Consider the following 12,789-nt stretch of genomic DNA (forward strand, 5'->3'; position numbering starts at 1 on the left):
TGTTCTATGGCGGGATCAAGAACTACATATGTAAGCTGCTATTTTATAAGAGATTTCCTCATGTACATTGTCAACTTTTTAACATAATTTTATACCTGCTAATTATCTTGCGCAAAAGATAGACTTGTCTATTGTTTACTATTGGTTGGGAAAACTAGGTAAACTGGGGTAGTCCAGAATGAAGGGCCAGGAGGGTCTTGATGACCTGGAGAAGGACTGGGTGAACTGGTGGAGATTTCAGCAAACTGGCGATTTCAGTTACGCACACATTGTAAAATATGCCAACTTCTGTGCTTAAACAGGGTTTTTTGCAAGCAAGTTGCAATTTTTTTGTGTATGTAAATTATATGCATGTATGTTTTTAAAATGGGTAGGAAAAATATGCAATCTCAATGCACTTGCAGGTGTTTGCAAATAACCAAAGATATTGTCGTAGATCTCCGCACAGCCATATACACACGTATATTTTATTAATTAATTTAATTTCTATTCCACTTGTGCCACAGTTCACAGCAGATTACATTAAGAAGATTCATAATATGTAAAACATAAATAAATAAACATGAAACAACATATACTGTATGGTGTCAGATTAAAAAAAAACATACAAAAAACATAAGACCATAAAACAGCTAAACAGAATTTCTCAAATACAACCCTGCTATAAAAGTCTGTACCCTTATGCCTTTAATACATTTTTTATCACCCTTACCCAAAAACTTCCTTAAAAAGAAATATCTTTAATGCTTTCTTAAATTGCTCTTTTGTGTTAGCGAACAAACAAACTCAGGCAGGGTACACCAGAAAGCTGGCCCCACCACCAAGAAAGCACGTTTACGAGTGTCCACAAGGTTAAAATAATGTTAAATAAATAAATAAGGTGCAATACCCTTTAAGATGGAACTTCCGACACTGTTTTACCCACTGATCTCGCAGCCCACAATGGAACATAAATTTGGACTAAGGCCTCTATCCAAGGAGCATGGGTATCAGAGTTTAACAATTTATGTATTAACATCACCACCTTGTATTTTATTTTTCACTGGACTGGGAGCCAGTGTAACTCTCTAAGCAGTGGTCATGTTTCCTTGTGCCAGTGAAAATCCTCGCAGCTGCATTGTAACACTCGTATCGTTACAATAGGGAGGCCAAGTAGTAACAAGTTACAATAATCCATACTTGTCTAAATGAGAGCTTGCAGCACTAAATGAAATCCCTTATCAGGAAGAAGAGGCTTTAACCTTAACATCCGTAGTTTAAAAATTAAACTTTTACTATGGGTTTTACATAGGATTTCGTTGACAAACTCGAGTCCAGAACTACCCCCAGCTTGTGTCTTAACTGGTAAAACTAAATCAGCTATCTTAAAATGTGAAGGATCATCAGGTGACGAAAATCATTTCAAAAGTACAATCTCTGGCTTATCTAAGTTCAGGGCTAGCTGATTATGTGACAGCCTTGATTTATGGAGCTATGTGGAATTGTCTGAAAGTTACCCTCTAACAGTACAAATAATATTTAACAAATAATGAAATAAAAACAGCCTTGAGAAAAATATAACAAAAAAAGGGAAAAAGATCTCTAAAAACCCAACAAAGTCATAGTTTGGCAAAATATGCTTGCATCACGGATTAAAACCTAAGACATTAAATATAAAACATATAAAACAGTATAAAAAATAATAAATACAATAGCATTAAAATATAAATAAATAAACTATTTATGTAGTCTGTGGTCTGTAGCAGCATATATTGCCACTACTGCAGCAAGTCTCTTTGCTCCTGGATCTTTGATGTAAAGAAAACCAAATCCTGCCAAATAGATGCCAGCCTCCTTTTCTGTGCAAATGTTACATGTAATAAATTTGGAGTTTCTCACAGGCTTCAGATGTGATTAGTCTTATAGGATCCTAAGTAGATGGATGGTCACTATTATAAGCTCACAAAACGTTTGGATCACCAAAAAGGATGATTAACCATCAAGTCAGAAATTTGCAATTTTTCTACTAGTTTTCTATATGCACAGATGTGAGCGTGCTAAAGGATACTTTTGTTGAAATTAACTAATTTATCTATATTTTTATGTTGACATATTTATTGTGGGGGCAATATTCAGCCACTGAGTGGCTTGGCTAGTTAGCTGGATAAATTTATCCAGCTAACTAGCAGGGTATATTCAGCAGTGTAGTCCCACTGCTGAATGTACTTGTGTGAGGGAATATACAAAAGACTCCCTCAAGCCACCTTAAAACCCAGGTTAGAGCCATTTACCTTTGTCCGCCTTAAGCCATAGGGCCGCAAATGATTCTGGGTCTTGGCAGGATCCCTATCTAGCAATATAAAGGTTCAGGACCCAGAAGGGTTAGGAAGGCCCCAGGGAGCTGTTTTGACTCCATGCTATGTCCATACGGAGTACATATAACTGCTTTTGGATGTTTAAAGCGAGGTGAGGTACTATTTTGTTCTGTTGTGTCTTTGAAGCCTGTAAGTAAACTTTTATTTCTAACCAGAACAGCCAAGTCTGTTATCTTCCTTGGCTGTCCCAGAGGCTGTGGCCGGACCAAAATGCTACACATGGTGGCAGCAGTAGGATCTGGTGGCCTAAAGAAGGAATCAAAGGCACCGACCCATAGCTATAGCACAGAAGGGAAAAAAACAAGACTTCCCCCCCCACCCCCCGTTTCCTAGGGCCTCCCTAATTTCTTGCCTAATGGTACTACAGCCAGGCTAAGGGGATAGCCTGCCTGGAATAGATAGGGTGCAAGAAGTGAGGCAGGGCTGGACAGGCCAGCAGGATTTTCTTTTTTTCTCTCTCCTTTCCCCGGAGGGTTGCTTGCCTAGCACCTCCCCCAGAATTCAGGCAAATATGGAACAAGTAATTCAGGTCCTGGCTACTGGGCATCAACAGTTGCAAAATGCTTTACAGGTTCAGATCGACCAACAGCACGCACTGCAGGAGCAAGTGGCTCAGCAGAACACCATATAACTCAAGTGGCCCAGGTGGTGCAAATGGCAGTGATTAAACCACCATCCTTAGCCACTGTCTTACTGAAGATGACTCCTGGAGAGGACCCCGACAGCTTCTTAAAGAATTTTGAGTGGACTGCTAGATAGGTGGGCTGCCTGTATAGGTAACTTACTAATTGGAGACTATCAAGCTGTTTTCCAGACTGCAAACCCCGATAGCACAGCCACATACCTGAAAGTTAAAATTGATGTTCTTCAGAGAGCTAGGAACACTCCAGGGACCTATTGACAATGCTTCTGGTCTGGCTCCCTGCAACCTGAGGAAAATTCAAGAAAACCTTTTCATTGACTTTGTGATGCACCTGGAAGTGGCTCCACCCAGAGAGGAAGACTGGTGAGGAGTTCGCCAAGGCAATTCTCTTGGAGCAATTCCTAGATGGCCTTGGACAGCCCATGCGGGAATGGGTCTATCAACAACCAAATCTGACATTGGAAAAGGCCTTAGAAGTGCCCAAGGCCTACTACCATGCTCACTCTATGCCAGAAATATTGCACTTCCCTGAGAAGGTACAGGTCAGGCCTAGAGGCTGATGAGATCCTAAGAGGCTCTGGCTGCTGGAAGAGCCAACCCAAACGTAAGTTGTAACATCAATGCCTAACTTGGGAAGTCCCCCATGTTTCACTTGTGGAGAACGCAGCCATTTTATCCGGGACTGTGCACACCATGAAGAAGAAGTGATAGACATTAATGCAGTGACTCCACACTATTGTCATTTCTGTAGAAATAGCATTCCAACACAGGCCCTGGTAGATTCGGGAAGCATGAAGACCCTCATTCAACATGAGCTGGTGAAACAGGTCCAAATTAATTATGAGAATGAGGTACTCTTGACCTGCATACATGGAAACCACAAACCACTTGCCAACTGGAGTTAAAGACACATTGGCCAATATAAAATAGAAGAGGGGATTCTTCCATGGTTCCCTACCCTGTCCTAATTGGACAAGATTGTCCAAACTTTAACAAAATCTGGACCTTGCTCATGATGGAGACACCCAACACCAACAATGAGGAGATATCATTCCCCAAACTCTTCCCTATAGAAGATATGGACTTGTTTCAAAAGTCTAAAAAATGCCAAAATCTCGGAGACAGGACAAGTATGATTTTACAGCTGACCAAGAGACTGAGGAGGTGGCTACTTCAGAGTCAAAGGAAGATTTGCCAGCCAATTCAAATCTCATGCCCAACCCTGTTAACTGGGAAACTGAAGGTAAACCAGACATCTTTAAACAACCCCAGATAGAAGACAAGTCGTTTAAGTGGGCTAGGGAGCACTTACAGAAGGTAGATGGTAAGGTGGTTCCAGGAACTCCAGCGACTGCACCAGATTCTCCATATTTCATAATGAAATGATGTGCTGTCTGTGTTTGAGTGGCACTTATTTATTTATTTATTTATTTATTGTTTTTGTTATACTGAGTTTCATGACTGGCATCACATCAACCCGGTTTACAATTAACAATGTGTGAAAAGCATAAGGTAACGTGATAACAATATTCCCAATAGAACTGTGAACTTTAAATACAGAGAATCAATTGAAGGGTGAGAAAGTTACAATAAAACAATAAAACAGGGAAAATTAACTTGGAGCTGGAAGAGGGGAGAGATTGAACAATGCAATATTTACATTTCAGCCAATTAGTGTAGTAGTATAGCGGAGTGAATAAATAAGCCTATGTGAATAAATGGGACAGTACAATAAATGGGACAGTACATAAAATGGGACAGTACATAAATATACCATACCCATAATTGAAACCCCTTTTGAAAGGATGGCTTTGGATCTCATGGAGCTGCTAGAGAGAACCACTAGAGGAAATAAGTATATTCTTGTGATCCTGGGCTATGCTACGAGATACTGGAGGCTCTAACATTGAAAAGTATGAAAACCCCGATAGTGATGACTACCTTAATAGAAGTTTTCTCTCAGGTTGGACTACCCAAAGAGATCCTGACAGACCAAGGAACTCCATTTGTCTCAAAAGTAATGAAGCAATTCTGCAGCCTGCTTAAGGTGAAAACTTTACATATGTCAGTGTACCATCCACAGACCGATGGCCTCATGGAACGCTTCAATAGAATACTTAAGCAAATGTGGAAATTCATAATGAAGATGGCAAAAATTGGGACTTGTTATTACCTATGTGCTATTCACAGTCCGTGAAGTGCCCCAGAGCTTGATGGGCTTCTTGCCTTTCAAGTTGTTATATGGTAGAAGACCAAAAGGCATACTAGATGTGGCTCAAGAGACACGGGAGGATGAAGACAGCCCTGGACAGAATCTCGTGGACTATGTTATATGAACATAAGAAATTGCCTTGCTGGATCAGACCAAGGGTCCATCAAGCCCAGCATCCTGTTTCCAACAGAGGCCAAACCAGGCCACAAGAACCTGGCAATTATCCAAACACTAAAAAGATCCCATGCTACTGATGCAATTAAGAGCAGTGGTTATTCCCTAAGTAAACTTGATTAATAGCTGTTAATGGATTTCTCCTCCAAGAACTTATCCAAACCTTTTTGAACCCAGCTACACTAACTGCACTAACCACATCCTCTGGCAACAAATTCCAGAGCTTTATTGTGCGTTGAGTGAAAAAGAATTTTCTCCGATTAGTCTTAATTGTGCTACTTGCTAACTTCATGAAATGCACCCTAGTCCTTCTATTATGTGAAAGTATAAATAACCGAGTCACATCTACTCGTTCAAGACCTTTCATGATCTTAAAGACCTCTATCATATCCCCCCTCAGCCGTCTCTTCTCCAAGCTGAACAGCCCTATCCTTTTCAGCCTTTCCTCATAGGGGAGCTGTTCCAACCCCTTTATCATTTTGGTTGCCCTTCTCTGTACCTTCTCCATTGCAACTATATCTTTTTTGAGATGTGGCGACCAGAATTGTACACAGTACAGTACAGAGCGATATAGAGCATTATTACATTTTCCGTTTTATTAACCATTCCCTTCCTAATAATTCCTAACATTCTGTTTGCTTTTTTGACTGCTGCAGCACACTGAGCTGACGATTTTAAAGTATTATCCACTATGATGCCTAGATCTTTTTCCTGGGTGGTAGCTCCTAATATAGAACCTAACATGGGTTCAAGAGCACCTAAAGAAAGCCGGACAGGTGGCCTGATTGTATTTAGAGAAGACTTAGACACCTCAGACCCAGGCTTACAATCATCCCATAGTTCAGAGGACCTTCCAGCCTAGAGACTGGGTTCTGATTCTCTTGCCCTCTTTGGAAAGCAAGTTTCTCGCTTGTTGGCAATGATCTTATGAAGTCTTGGAAAAAAACATCCCAGTGGATTACAAAATAGCCCAACCAGATAAGAAAATAAAAGTCAGATTTATCATGTCAATTTACTTTAAAAAAATGGGTTCCTCAAGAGTGTGGAATGGTACAAGGGGAATTTAGCCCAGAGCTTGGACCTGAGGTGGACCAGACGCAAATGCCATTTGGAGAGTTGCTGTCAACTTCCCAGATAGCTGATTTAAAGCAGTTTGTTGAACGGAATAGAGAAATCTTCTCAAGCTTGCCAGGATGTACTCACTTGGCTCAGAATGATATCGTTACCCCACAGGGGTTGGTTGTACATGAACGGCCATACCGAATCCCAGAAGCCAGACGCCAAGTCATCGAAACAGAGGTGAAAGAGATCTCCAGCTCAGAGTCATAGAAGAATCTTCTAGCTAGTGGTTGTCACCCATATCCTAGTTCTGAAGTCAGATGGTAGCATAAGATTTTGTATAGACTTTATAAAGCATGTGCTCACCCGAGTAGGGGTGAGCTGATGGGGAGGGTATGTGAGGGAGTATACAAAAGCCACCTTAAAACACAGGCTAGAGTCATCTACCCCAGTCCACCTTAAGGCTCAGGACCACAAAGGATTCTGGGTCCTGGGAGGATCCCTACCTAGAAGTATAAAGGTTTACGGCCCAGAAGGATTAGGAAAACTCCAGGGAGCTGCTTTGACTCCATACTATGTGCATAGAGAGTACATATAACTGCTTTTGGATGTTTAAAGCGAGGTGAGCTACTATTTTGTTCTGTTGTTTCTTTGAAGCCTGTAAATACATTTTTGTTTCTGACCAGAACAGCCAGGTTTGCTGTCTTCCTTGGCTGCCCCATTCCAAAACGCATATGTTTATGTGGATAACTTTAGTTCATCTCAGTGGCACGACCAGAGTTAGCCACATAGGTTAAGCGGCTAACTCTGCTCCTTCCTGAAATGTCTCCCGCCCGCCCCAGAACGCCCCCAATTTATGCATCTAAATTCTAGCCACGTAACTTGTCATCCAGCTACAATTTAGGCACTTGTCTTTTAATATGCCAGCTTTTCCATTTAGATGGATAACTTTTCAGACATCCATCAAAATGGCTTTTGAATATTGTATTTTTGGATAATAATTTATATGTTTTATATTGAATGTTCATAGGCTTAACCTGTGATGCAGGCATATTTTGCTGAAACAAGGCTGTAACGGGGGCTTAGAGCTCTTGAACCTTTTTTTGTTATGTTTTTTTCATGGTAGTTTTTTAAATATTATTTATGCTGTTGGTGTGTTTTACCCTTTTCATATTATTACATTCATTGGTTTTCTATTGCCACCACTTTTCTCCAACACTATTATTTTCTCTGCTGCTTCATCCATTTCATGTATCCTACTACTTATACAGCACTCAATGTCCCAAGACGTGGTTTTATCTTGTATGGGTTACTAAGGCTACTAGAATGGATTCCATGGCAGAATGTTTTCCAATGCAGAAGCTTCTTTTGTAATGTGAGTGAATGACATGTGTTGAGAGCTGCGTACTTGGAATTCAGGATGTCAATATAGTTGGCTTCCTCTTCCTCTTCCATGTCTTCACAGGCATGTTGTCCTGCCTCAACCAGTCTGCTTAGAACATGGTGTCAGTTACACCATTCGCCTGGAGTTCACCCGCTACAGCCATCGGGAAAAAGTTCCTAATGCCAATGTACTGATCGATTCGGTAAGCCCTTCACGGAACACCTGTGATCTGAAACTTCTATAGTGAGATATAGCTTAGCTGCTTGATTGCCAGATGAGAGGGGTATCTGCAAGAGAAAACAGAAGATGAGCTGGAGAGTCCTCATTTAAGTTTGAAATGCTCAATAAATGGGAAAGACAGAAAAATGAGGATTTGACCATATGAGATGATCTGATGTCAGAAATCCCATTACAGCCTGGGACCTGATTTAAAAATACAGTCACTATATGCAACCTCATTGCAATGACCTCAGACATAGGGTAAGATGAGAGCAGCTTAGTTCTCTGTTTAGTTGAAAAAAAATGATTATGTTCCAGACTTGGACATTTCAAGCACAATCATATAGTAAGTAGGGTAGTCCTCCAGCTCTTACTGATTGCTTTGTTTTTCTCTCTCAGCTGGTATTGGTTCCCCGCTACTCTTCCATGGAGATGTTCATTGCTGGAGATCCTGCTTCCATCAGCCGTAAAGAGACATTTGAACGATATCATTGTCATGACAGTAGCAAAAGTGTGGTGAAGGTGCCTACTGCTGAGGCATGTGCTAGTTTGATCACCAGTATGTCAGCTATCCTCCATGAAGGCGCACTGCGTAAGTATTGACATTCAAGGGTGAGAAGGGAGGAATAGTAGTAAGGAAGTTGAAAGCCTTGCCTTTGTGGCGCATTCTTTTCTGAAACTTGCTCTAATTTAATTGGAAGCAAGTTCTATGTAGGGTGACCATAGTGTTCCCTACCAAAAGGTACAGACTGGGTCAGTCCTGGCTTTACTCCATTGTATGCATGGAGATGTAGTTCTGATTTTAGCAAGAATATCAGGATTACAACTCCATGAACACAATGAGGTAGAACTGTAGCTGGTTCAGCCTATTCTTTGAGATATTCATGCTTATCCTAGTTCTGTTCTATCAAGGAACTGTTCTTAAAAAATGAGTTCATTCCTGCTTGGAAATGCATATATGCAATTTCAAGAGGGAAATTAAGGGGGACTGCAGTCAGGGAGTTTTGATTCAAGCTAATTAACAGACGACTAGGTGCAGGGCAAGAGAAGGACAACAGGAATACTATGCACTGGAATGTGACTGGTGAGACAGATTTCATGTAGTACTTTTGTATGTGGATATCTGGTTCCCCTGTCCCTCCACCAAATCCTCTCCCTCCATGCTTGAACAAACTTTCCATGTGTGTTTTTCATAGCATGCCAGTGTAACCCTCAGGGATCCCTGAGCTCAGAATGCAACTTTAATGGTGGGCAGTGCCAGTGTAAAGCAAATGTGGTTGGACGGCAGTGCGAACGATGTGCACCAGGGACCTATGGGTTTGGGCCTGTCGGATGCAAAGGTATGTAATGCATACATAGTAAGCCTTCATGATTTTTCCTCTAACGAGTTCATCCTAATTTTAGCCTGTGTGGCCTCTTTCTTTTTCTTCCTGCTCCTCTGGGCTCCTAGCTCAATCGAGACCGGCCTCTGTTTCGGAGCTACCTTGGGGGGGGGGGGTGAAGGAGAGGGTTTCCCTTTAATTTTATATCCCTCACACAACTCATCTAGTCCAGTCGTTGCAGCAAAAATCCTCGTCTGGGAGTCATACTCTGGGATTTCCTCAGGAATCCTGCAATCATGGTCCCTAAGATGTCGCCATTGCACAATGACTGGAATGCCTCATTTATTTATTCATTTATTTTTAAGATTTATAACCCATTTATCCCTTATGTTTAAAGCGGGGAATAATAATCAAGCACAGAATATACAATCATGATCAAAGAACAATAAAATAAGAATAATAACCAAATTCAACAAGTATAAAACAGTAATACATTTCCAATACATGTTCAAAACCTAAAAATCTAATCTCAGGTGAGTAAGAAGTAAACAAATCACTCATTAAAAGCTTCACCAAATGTTTAAAAGTCCAGTAGTCCTTTGTTATATGGGCTTCCCTGGGACATACACAACAGGGGCATGAACGAGAAACATTTTATTAGTTTAGCTTAGTTTTCTTTTTCATTGCATTTTTAAATTTTCTTTTGTTTTGTTTCATTACTTATGTGTGCAAAACATGTTTTCATGTGTGTATGCACATAAAATCAGTTTTATTCACATGAATACAATTTAATGCACATAAAAAATGTATGCAAGTAACAAAACAAATACAGATCCCTGATCTCCAACCTGGAGACCAATGGTGAACTCTGTCTTGATGGTGAACAGGCTTTTCAACCTGACATAACTTACCAAGAAATTCCCAACACAGAGATCATTACCTCTGTTATAAATGCTTAAGAAAAGGGGGAACATGGGGAAATAATCACAGTTCTTAAGCTCTTTAAACACAGAATTCTCCAGCTAGAAGATGCATTGGCTATTTCCTGCCCATAAATGTGTTTTTAACTCACTAGCCAATCAGAATGAGGAATTCCTCCCCCAGCATTCTGACCACACCCTAACTTGTATAATAATATTTTTTAAATATTTGATTCTTTTATTTAATTAATAAAAATGCAGAATCGATGCAGTTTTGAATTCTGGGGCTACAAATTTGACTTTGCCTCCATCAACTGTTATCCATCATTTGCTGTAGTTTGAATATTTGTTACTGTAAACCAGTAAGATCCAGTGCAATATCCCGAGAAATTGGTCACTTTTAGGACTCCCTCACATGGTCCTCTACAGAGAAGACTTGCATGAATTATTCTTTCTCCTTCTTGTTCAGCGTGTGAGTGCAGTGTGGACGGCTCCCTTCACAGCCTCTGCGATCAGTTAAGTGGGCAGTGCTCATGTCGCCCTGGTGCTTTTGGCCTCCGCTGCGACCACTGTCAACATGGACTCTGGGGTTTCCCAAACTGCCGTCAATGCCTATGCAATGGCCATGCTGAGGAATGTGAGCAAAGAACAGGGGCATGCCTGAACTGCAGAGACCACACTGGTGGTGACCGATGTGAAAGGTAAGGTAACTCAGAAAAGCATGTGAAAAGTGGTATAATGCGCCAAAGAACTGTATGAGATCATGTTCTGGTCAGTAAGAAGAATGAAGGCTTTCAGGGGATTCATTGCTTTGCCCTAACATCGAGTCTTCACTTGGCAGTGAGGGTTGTCCTTGGGCTGGAACTCAAGGACCAGGGGATTTCAGTCCTGAAGAACCTGATAGAGAGGGGCAGGAAAATAGTGGGGCATTTTTATTGAAGCATGGTGGGCAGCTTCTCCATGAGAAGCAGAAAGAATTGGGATGCCTCATAAGCGTATGATTTAAGATGTTGACATCCACCAAGGACTGGCCCAGGCCCAACACTGGGCCCAGTCTGGAGACTGGATCCCGATGCCTAGGCTGACACTGGGTCTCGACACCTGGGTCTGAGTCCAGGCCCGATGCAGTGTCATACAACGAAATGGCACCCTCCACTGGGGAGAATGCGCAAGAGTTAATTAACTCTGGCACATCCCAAGCAGACGACATCATTTGAAGAAAGAAGAAAGAAGACTACGAAAGAAGACCTCCGAGCCTGGGATCTGGGCATGGGCCTAACCCTGGGCCTTGTCTCAGGCATTGGGACCAGACCTTTGGGCTGGGCCTGGGTCTGGACCAATGCCTAGACTCAGGCCCAGGTGTCAGGACCTGGCCTCCAGGCCGAGGCCTAGACGTTGTGACCCAGTCTCTGGATCAGGCCCTGACATAGGGGCTGGGCCTGGGCCTTGGCCTAGGTCAAGGTCCAAGCCTTGGGATCCAGTCTCTGGACTAGGCCCTGACATCGAGTCTAGGCATTGGGACCCAGACATTAGATTAGGCCCTGGTGTCGGATCTCCTGATTGGGCCCTGACATGGGGGCTGGGCCTGGGCCTTGGCCTAGGTTGTGGTCCAAGCATTGGGATCCAGTCTCTGGATTGAGCTCTGACATCGAGTCTAGGCGTTGGGACCCAGTCTTTGGATTGGACCCTGGCGTTAGGTCTGGGCTTGGTCGCGGTGTCAGATCCTCCATGGAGAAGGTAAGTAGAGGTTGGGAAATTTCCTGATCCCGGGAAAATTTTTCAGGCCTGGGCCTTTACTCGAGTCTCAGCCAAGTTGCCTGCATTGAGCCTAGGTCTAGGCCGAGACTCTGGTGTCGTGTTCGGGCGTAAGCTATGGAACCTTGCTTTGGGTCTCGGTCTATTTCATAGGTAAGGCCCCGGCTTTTGTCCTAGGCCTAGGCCCTATGGATAACTTCTTTTTTTTTTTTTTTTAGATTTTTAAAACAAACTGAGATTTGACAAAATTTTATTAGAATTTAAATCGTTTCATTTTGAAAAGACCCAAAACAAAATAGGAAATTCCTTCTCCTTTCCTATTTTGTTTCTTCTGAAGGCCCATCCCCAGCAGATGCCCCTTCATGATCTGGCTCTGGAAACAGAGATAGGTGTGGATCGTCCCCTTGGGCATCATGATTGGGTAGTGATGCGGCATCTGATACATACTCTGAAGCCATTCAAGAATGCCATGGAGGATATGAGTTCCAGAAGTGCCACCCTGGGCGAGGTCATTCTGGAGGAAAAGTTAGAGGGTTTCTTTGAGCAAGAGAGAATGGAAGAAGAGATGTTGCAGTTTCTGGACTCCTTATAGCAGCAGGTGCAAGTGAGACTGAAACTTCTGACAGAAAACAATACTTATATGCTTACCACACTTTGTGATCCATAGGTGAAAAGGAGTGTCACTCTCTAGTTCCAGGATCTCACATACACAGAGAGGATACTGATAGCTAAGGTGCATGAACAGGA

The 12,789-nt window shown here is 42.1% G+C and overlaps 1 protein-coding gene across 3 annotated transcripts in view; it reads left to right on the top strand.

The window, feature by feature from the left end:
• Positions 1–12,789, top strand: part of LOC115091195 (laminin subunit beta-2-like) — a 90,657-nt gene that overhangs the window by 47,439 nt on the left and 30,429 nt on the right. For all 3 annotated transcript variants that reach the window (XM_029601223.1, XM_029601225.1, XM_029601224.1), the window contains exons 17-20: positions 7,908–8,028; positions 8,445–8,637; positions 9,242–9,385; positions 10,757–10,988. In XM_029601223.1, coding sequence (XP_029457083.1) covers positions 7,908–8,028; positions 8,445–8,637; positions 9,242–9,385; positions 10,757–10,988 — 690 coding nt within the window. The remainder of the gene's footprint in view (positions 1–7,907; positions 8,029–8,444; positions 8,638–9,241; positions 9,386–10,756; positions 10,989–12,789) is intronic.

The sequence above is a fragment of the Rhinatrema bivittatum genome, chromosome 4, assembly GCF_901001135.1.
Source record: "Rhinatrema bivittatum chromosome 4, aRhiBiv1.1, whole genome shotgun sequence".
NCBI lineage: Eukaryota > Metazoa > Chordata > Amphibia > Gymnophiona > Rhinatrematidae > Rhinatrema > Rhinatrema bivittatum.